The sequence below is a fragment of the Tupaia chinensis genome, unplaced genomic scaffold (assembly GCF_000334495.1).
Source record: "Tupaia chinensis unplaced genomic scaffold, TupChi_1.0 Scaffold000054_1, whole genome shotgun sequence".
Taxonomy (NCBI): Eukaryota; Metazoa; Chordata; class Mammalia; order Scandentia; family Tupaiidae; genus Tupaia; species Tupaia belangeri.
Genome location: NW_006159512.1, coordinates 9,346,573 through 9,355,525, shown reverse-complemented (window position 1 = coordinate 9,355,525; position 8,953 = coordinate 9,346,573). Strand labels below are relative to the sequence as shown.

Sequence of the window (8,953 nt, the reverse complement as noted above, 5' to 3'; positions counted from 1 at the left end):
CTCTCTCTCGCTCTCTCTCTCTCTCTCTCTCTCTCTCTCTCTCCAGTGAGTGCACATGCATTTGGGGGGGGGTGGAAAAAGAAAAAGAAAAAGAAAGAGGTGCTCTTTTCTTTAAAAGAAAAACAGTATCTCTATCCTGCATATCCCCTTGAGTTTTTATCACGTATTTTCCCAGTAATTATGAAACCTTTCAAAAGAACAACCTACCAATACGCCTCCTTCCTCACCTTTGACTTCTTTTCCTCTAAAAGTCCTTCTTAATCCTTTTTGCTGCTTTGTAGATTCAATTACTTCCATGTTAACTGCCTCTAACCCTACAGTTGTAGCTTTAAACCCCGTTCAAGTGTCAGACTCGCATTCTTCCAACTACAAACTCCATGAGATAGAAACACACATAACACTGCTAATTCAATGAATGCACACCTGTCCTTTAAACATAACCACTGTTAAATGTAGGTGGAGCTTACACAGAATGAACAAGGAGACTGTACCGTCTACGTACTTTCTTCTCTATGAATACTCAATGTTGAGAACCTCTGTATTCATGTTAGAGCCTCAAACACATTTGCAAAAACAAAATGACCTTCCAGCCATGCTTTCTGTGTATTACTGTCTTTCCTTGTCCTGTTGGTCTTCCTGGTCATCACAACCCAACAAGTTCACATCATCTCTTCAGTTAACCCCACATCTAAGCCTGAGGATCCCCAGGCATCATCCTTGCTGTCATTCCCACACTGCCTCCCTGACAGCTCACCCCAGGGTGCCCACAGCATCTTCCTAAGTGTTCTTGGACTTGCTTGCCTCATAGCAGTGGTCCCCAACTTATGGGTCCCAGGAACTGGTTTCATAGAAGATAATTTTTTCACAGATCAGGGGGTAGGGAGAGATGGTTTCTGGATGATTCAAGTGCCTTACCGTTATTGTACACTGTATTTCTATTATTATTACATCATAATACATAATGAAATCATTATACAACTGACTATAAAATACAGTATTGGCAGCCGTGCCCCAGTGCTAGCATCACTGCCTCAGCTCCACCTCAGAGCATCAGGCATTGGATTCTCATAAGGAGCTTGACCCTTCACATGTGCAGTTCACCATGTGAGCATGCAATGCTGACCTGACAGGAGGCAGAGCTCAGACCACGATGTGAATGAAAGGGGGTGGATGCAACTACAGATGAAACTTCTCTCACCACCCTTCTGCTCTCCTGTTGTGCAACCCCGTTCTTAACAGGCCATGAAACAGTTCCAGTCCATGGTCCGGAGGCTGAGCTACTCTAAGCTAGTCTATCTACCACCGCCTCCTCCCTGCCCCGCCTGCCTCCACAGTGACACACACACACACAAGCATGGGGTTCAGACCAGTGCCTGGGCCTTGAGCCTCGCTCTTGATCCTGACATCGGGCCCTTCCGGCGGGTCACACAAATCTCCTCAGCTTTATTTCCTGTGGTTTCCCGGCATAGGTCTTATGTGTTAGAGAAGATTAACTCCCAGGCTTCACGTAAATCTTCTAGGTTACTGCCTTTGTTCCTTTACTTCTTCTTCCACCTGAAACCTGCTTTGCCCACCACCTTGAGTATCTCACCACCACCCCCCAAACCAGGTCGAACGCCACTCCCCTTCTGTTGTTTCAGCTGGTATTATTTCTCTTTTTTAGGCATCCACCCAACTCAAGAGCACTTCCTAACGCTCACCACATTCACCACGTGTCTTCCTTCTCACCCATCTCCTTTCCGTGCACACGCCATTAGGAAAGGAACAACTCAAGCATGCACTTCCTCCAGTGCCGAGCTCACAGGGCCCTTCCACACACAGTAAACTGGGCATGTCACTGCTTCTCCGAACTACATCCTCTATCTGCACAAAATGCCACCTTTATTAGGAATGCACCTTTTTTTTTTTTTTTGAGGTTTTTGCTTTTGGGTGTGTGTGCTCACTGGAGAGAGAGAGAGAAACAGAGACAGTGAGAAGGAAAGTGAGAAGTCACCCTTCGGGGGAATGGGCAAGCCACAGTCCCTTCTCCTCCATTGTGCTCCTGGAATCTTGGGCATGCACACACTCGGTGTGATTTTCAAGTCACCGGGGTCTCAAACCATGTTCGGCCCTGTGGGAGCCCAGCGACGTAACCGCTACGCCAACTGCTGACCCAGAAGTACACCTTACATCTGCATCCGCTCTGTCTCCCCCTATTATCGAGTAAGAAAAACCTGGATTTAAAATGCTGTACGATTTAATGGAAGTACTGTGGCAAGCGTGAGGAGAGCTGGACCGCAGCTCTGCTAACCTCCGTGACCTGACGCTGCTACACACCGGCAGGCGGTCCCGCTCTCTACCACCATGTACCGTCTCCACGGTACGGAGAGCATCTGACCAACCAGGACGGGCTGTGGCTGTGAGGGGCGTCGTTCCCAACGGACTCACACCCACACTGCCCGGCTGCTGTCCCCAGCCTCAGGCTCGGTCACAGATGGGTTAATACAGTGCCATGAACATGAAGACTGTACATACCAGCTGGAATGACAAAGGGCATGTTTAGGTTCTTTTTCAACAAATGGAACGGTACCTGTGAAACTGCTCAAACAAGTTTCTTGGCACGAAGTTCAGAAGCGTGTACTTGGTGGTTCGTATTCGGTTATTCATGTAGGCGCCAGAGAACTGCTCATACTCGTCCTGGAAGGGTTGGAGGTGCGGGACCACCACCCGGTGCTTTCCCGCCAGCCTGGGGGCCCGAGAGGACTTGCCCCCGCAGGCGAGCAGCGACGAGTAGTTGTATGTCCTCGTGTCCCCATCCCTGCTGGCCCCACCGGTCAGCCGCCGCCAGTGATACCTGGCCCACTGGAGAGGCTGGGTCATGTCCAACACGCAGGGAGGTCCAGCTGGGTAGGTGATCTGGCCAAAAACACAACCACACTTTCCGTAAGCTTCTGGAAAGAAAGTTAACAAAATTTTAACCTTTTAAATATCAAATAAATAGATGATCCATCATATAAATAGGACAGTAAAACTGATCTTTGGAACTCCCTTTTAACTAAATCGTTTTTTGTTTTTGTTTTTATTTTGTTTTTTGAGAGAGAGACTTTTGCTAAAGGGCATGTGCACTTGCTGGAGAGACAGAGCGAGAGAAAGCGAGAAATCACTCCCCCAGGGCTATGGCCATGCCACAATCCCTTCTCCATTCTCCTCATGGGAGTTTGGGCATGTACGCACACGTGTCCAGCATGAGTTTCATCCACCAGGTCCAGGACTCAAACCACAGTCAGCCACGTGGGAGTTCAGTGCCTTAACTACCATACTACCTGCAGTCCCCACTAAACCGTTCTTAAATAAAGCACACGCCGTACACAATATGCCGTCTGTTCGTATAGATTCATTGCATATCCTGCAAAGATGCACAGTGATGACATGCAAATGAAACGAGCAAAGAAAGCATAGGCTCCTGCCTCGTGGGTTAATGATCTGACCATCTAAGCCGCAAGCGGTTCCGCCTAAAGGCCATTCCAGAACTAGAGGCAAACAATTTGGCCTTAATGCGCCCAAGTGTCTTCACTTCTCTGATTACCAGTTTTCTCATCTTTGAAAAGAGCATAATGTCATGAAATGATGAGGATTAGGTGAGTAACAGTTAACCACCCAGCACAAAGCCTGGCAGAAAGTAGGCAGCCAGGCTGGCCCCATTGCCTGGTGTTTGCGGGTGCAGGCCCTACATGGCTGACCACACGGTTTGTATCCTGGTTCCCATGGCTTGAAAGGTATTGTCCGTGTGTTGCACACGCTCGAAAGTCCAACAGGGGAGAAATGAAAGAGAAGGGATTGTGGTGTGACCATGCCCCTTTGGGGTGCTTTCTCCCTCTCCCTCTCTCTCTCTCTCTTTCTCGCTCTCTGTCTGTCTCTGTGTGTCTCTCTCTAGCTCTGTCTGGTATGCACGTGGCCTTCGGCAAACTTTTTAAAAAGTAAGCGTAGATCACAAAAGGGACAACGAGCTCTTCCCAGCCCTGTACACACATTCCTTTGCCCTTCAAAACATGGGATTGAGGCTGGCAGGTGGCATGGAGGCTGGGGTGATGAACTTCCATGTGGCCAACCGTGGTTCAGGTCCCAGATCTAGAGGCTTGCTTTCTCACTCTCTCTTTCTCATTTTTCTCTCTCTCTGTCTCTGGTCAAATTAAAAAGTAACAATAATGATAAATAAAATTAAATAAGTAATTCTTTTTTTTTTTTTGAGAGATTTTCACTGTAGGGCGCGTGCGCTCACCAGACAGACAGAGAGAGACATAGAGACAGAAAGCGAGAAATCACCCCCCAGGGGGGATGGTCATGCCGCAATCCCTTCTCCTCCATTCTCCTCTCAGGATCTTGGGCACGCACGCACACGCGCCCGGTGTGAGTTTTAAGCCACCGGGTCCGGGACACGAACCGCGGTCGACTATGTGGGAGTCCAGCGACATAGCCATTACACTAACTGCTGGTTCCCAATAAGTAATTCTTTTTAAGAAAGTTTTTGTTTAGTTCCATTTGTTTCTTTGTTTGTTTGTTTATTTGAATTTGACACAAGAGAGAGAAAGCGAGAAAGCAAGAAAGCAAGCTGCTGGGTCCAGGATTTGAACTGTAGTCGGCCACGTGGGAATCCAGCAACTTTTACCACCATGCCACCTGCTGGCCCCAACATAAATAATTCTTTAAAAAATGTTTTTAAAAAGCTGGAATTTTCCTCTACTCTGAATCTGGGCTGGGCCACGTCTTGCTTGGGCTGACGTAACACCAGCAAGCGTGACACAGGTGGGAGTGCTTGCTCATGGGGTTCGCCCCTCACAGCTCTCGGGAACCCTGGCACAGCAGGAGTGTGGACAAGTACACACGGCCCACGTACCTCCACTGTCCCTGGCAAGGTGTGAGGCCACTGCCTGCCAGCCGACGGCTAACACCCATGTGTGCCCAGCTAACACGATCAGAGCAGAGCTGAGCCAGCCCGCCTGTGCTCAGCCCAAACTGCTGACCCTCCAGACCATCCGTCAGTGAATGCCATGTTGTCCAGTGTGGGGGGATCTGTTACAAAACGAAATCTAATCGAGACTTACGTTGTCGGAAAAGTCATGATATATTTTTGTATAAAAAAAAGTAATGACTTTTCTGACAACTCAGTATAATAGGCCTTGTTTTGTTTATTTCCAATTTTCCTTATTTTCCAAAAAAATTTAGTCCTACCTAGTATGCAAACTTATGAATTATTTTTTTTCCTTAAAAAGGGAATAAAAGTAAACATGCATTAAGAGCACTCTATATTTCAAGCACAGTGCAAAGAACGCTTTTTTTTTTTTTTTTTTTTTGGAGAGGTTTTTGCTATAGGGCACGTGCACTAGCCAGAAAGACAGAGGGACAGAGAGAGAGAGAAAGCAAGAAATCACTCCCCAGGGGGGCCACACCACAAGCCCTTCTCCTCCATTCTCCTCTCGGGATCTTGGGCACGCACGCACACAAACCCAGTGTGAGTTTAAGTGACCGAGTCTGGGACTCGAACCACTTTCAACAACATAGGAGTCCAGCGACATAGCCATTACGCTAACTGCTGGTCCCCAAAGAAAGCCTTTTCCATGCATTACCCTACTTAGCATCAGTTCTGACATGCAAGTATTATCTCTAATCGACAAAAGAGAAAGCAGGCTTAGAGAGGTTGGCTACGAAATATTAGGGTTGATTCACACCAAATCGCTCTGACACCAGAGTTTCTGCTTGTAACTATTAGGATGTGTCCTTTCTTCTTGTACCCAGAATGCTTGGCACTTAGTAAATGCAACAGATACAGCCCCCGGTAGGCCCTGAGCAATCAGCAAGGGCGTGGCGGGCAAGGCTGGGGCCTTGGTTTCTCCCTTTGCTTTACGAAGTAATGCTTTTGCATTTACTTCGCATCTTGGCCTGGAGTTCACCTAAGGAGACTGGTGTTTAGTAAACCCGTAGGTGTGAACAAAACTCCGCAGATAAATCTGTCCATGCACCCCACCTGGAGAACCTGTTACACAGGGATGGTTGTCACCCAGACCCCTTCTCAGGAGCGCAGGCCCAGGCGAAGGCATAAGCGGGTAAATATGCAGAGGCAACCTCAGGTGTAAAGGATTGAAGGCTATAAAATATCTCGGCAAATTATTTAAGCTTGCTTCCTTCCTAAAGCTTCACTCTGAGGTCATAAATCGTCTATTTACTTTCCCTAAAGTGTTACAGAAACTAGCAGTTTCCTCCAAACACGAAGTGTGTACCCAGCGTCGACAGATATAAAACATCGTAAATCACCATCTACAGCGCTGCAAGATTTGATCCAATTATTCTAGTAATCCTCAAGAATCGGTATTTTTAATAACCCGTTCTTGCTAGCTGGCTCACTATAATGCAGGAAAAGACTCCCAACCCACAATGCACAGGGGGGCGAGGAAGTCACCGCCCATTCTCGTAATTCTCGGTACCAACACAGTACTTTGTAACAGCCTGCTTGTTTCCAAGAGGAAACGAGGGAACAGTTTAATTCGAATTGTAGCTTTGGGTATTGATGGTGAAGCTGGAAGCTTCTTTGAAAATCCCAGGGAGAAGATGCTCCCCATCTCTGGTGTGCAAAGCCCAGGTGTTACATACACGACAGGGACCCTTCCCGTAAGGAGCGAGTGTTTGAATAGGCTTAAGATGGGCATTCGTGTGAGGATTAGGAGGAAACGCAGGCCGGACGTCCAACTGCAATAGGATTTCAAACGGCTGGCTTCCAGATTGTTCTAACATAAGGTGGTGAGCAGTGGAGGTTCAGACGAGGTGCTGGCTTGGTGGTGGGAATACGACCCTGCACTGTCTCCATGGCTGAAGTACTGGGGCAGCTGCAGCGGGGACCGAGGATGGAGGGTTAGAACACCCCCTTGCTGGGATAAACCGTAGGATTTTGTAGGCAAACAGGAAGTGTCGTCTGAGTCTCCTAAGAGGCTGGAGGAAAACAGGCGTCGAGTGAGGAGGAGGAATATTAGAACCGGGGCTCCTGGAGGCCTTTATTGTGAAGGAGTGCACAGTGGGGTTTTGTCAGTCGGGGCTAATTCCGGATGGCTCTCTGGGTGCTGTTTCTTGGGAGAGTAAGAGAAGAGTAACGACTAGGGCTGAGGTAAGAAACGGTGGGATAAGCTGCCAAGTGCAGAGTGGGGGAAGGCTGGTGTGCTACTGAAGACCCTCTGAGCTCTTCCACCGGAGCAGGGCCAACGCATGGGTGGCCGACAGAAGGCCGGTGACCCGAGACTGCTCAGCAGGGCGCCTGTCCTCGTGGGAAGACGTGCTCTAACCTGCGGTGTTAGTCCTGCAGAGGGGGGGATGGCACCAACGCGTTCGGTTTCTGAAGCGGTACAGACCTCGGCCTACGCGTGTAAACAGGGGAATGAAGAATACAGAAGCTCGTTTGCATGGAGCTACTGGATCATACAGCCACCTGTGAACATGCCAGCAGACAGGGTCACCGAGGAGGATGTGGCTGGGGCACCTGCCACACAGCCAGGGATCATCCTGTGATGCCCAGTGGAGGGCCCCATTTCATCTTGGGGGAACAGCTGATGCAGCTGCTAGGCCAATAAAGGAATGATCAGTGATTCAATTAAGGGCTTTTTGGGGTTTGTTTGTTTGTTTGTTTTTGTATGTTGGCCATTAAGGTTCTTCTAGTTGAAATACAGTGGCAATTTTTCATGTCACTGGGCCTATTTAAATTCCATGTGAGAATTATGACCAATGTTGTATTTTTATTAAATATTAGTCTGGTTTTTGTTTTTTTTTTTTTGTAGGATCTTCTTCAAACCCTGCACTTATTAGCAGTTGCGGAATTACTATGATAAATTTTGGTGAGTCTTTTTTAGGGCTAATGGTGTTTGTAATTTATTTATGGGACATTAGTAATATTTAGGTGGACTATGGCTACTGCTATGGATATCTTAAGACTAGAGGTTCAAATATTGTGATCTGGGGTGTCTGATTATTGGGTGCTAACAGGGTTGTTTACTATCATATGACTAATGGGTTATGATGAAATGGAAGTTGTTGATCTTTAAGCATTTAGAGAAGTGGGCAGTCTGAAGATGAGACGTTCGGTTTCTTAGAGAAGACTGCGTAGAAATACCTGTCTCACATAGTTAAAGGATGGCCGGAGGCTGCAGCAGGTGGTCTCTGTTAGCATGTTGTTAAGATTACTCATGATGGGCTAAGTTACGGTGGGCCAGCCCTTGATGGGCAAGAGCGTGGCTTCGTGGTTAAGACAGCTGGATCCCACAGGGCCACACTGTTCAAGTCCCAGACTCAGTGGCTTGAGAAACATGCTAGGTGCATGTGTGTGCCCAGAATCCTGAAAGGAAGAAGAATTGGAGAAGGGGTTGTGGTGAGGACATCCCCCATGACAGGCGTCTCCTCTCTCTCTCTCTCTCTCTCACTTTGTCTCTCTCTGTATGTGTGTCTCTCTGGTGAGCACATATGCCCTCTGGCAAAGTTTTTAAAAAAAGGAAGAAAGAAAAGGAAAAGATTTCTCTTGGCAATGAAATATTTAGAAATAGAGCAATGGGGGAAGAAACAAGAGGAGTACTGTTTAAGAAGCTCTGATTATAAATGATTGAGGTGAGAAATACTTTGGGGGGTTATTTCTAGTGAGGTTTAAGTCTGGTTGAAGAGTGGGGCTCTATTTTGACTTGTTATAAGATTGATATATGGGGATAGCTGGGGGTACAGTTGCTTGGGAAAAATCTATACCCCATATATCAAGATTGGAAAACTTGTCTTTTCCACGAAGGTTGTGCTTAGAGGTCTATGTGATGAGGTGAAGTTCTAATGCCAAAATAAAATGATCGGGTTATTGGAAAAATCATGATGAATTTTTTCTATATTTTTCTAGGTAAAAATGTGTCATGACTTTTCCGACGAGCCAGTGTAACGGCAGTGAAGAAGATGACTTGAA

At 47.3% G+C, this 8,953-nt stretch overlaps 1 protein-coding gene across 1 annotated transcript in view; it reads right to left on the bottom strand.

Annotated features, from left to right (window-relative positions):
• The window catches only part of ATP10D (ATPase phospholipid transporting 10D (putative)), a gene marked incomplete in the record, with an annotated part of 126,159 nt that overhangs the window by 82,291 nt on the left and 34,915 nt on the right, over positions 1–8,953 (bottom strand). The window contains 1 exon segment of the mRNA XM_014591909.2: positions 2,570–2,930. Within this exon segment, the coding sequence (XP_014447395.1) occupies positions 2,570–2,930 (361 nt within the window).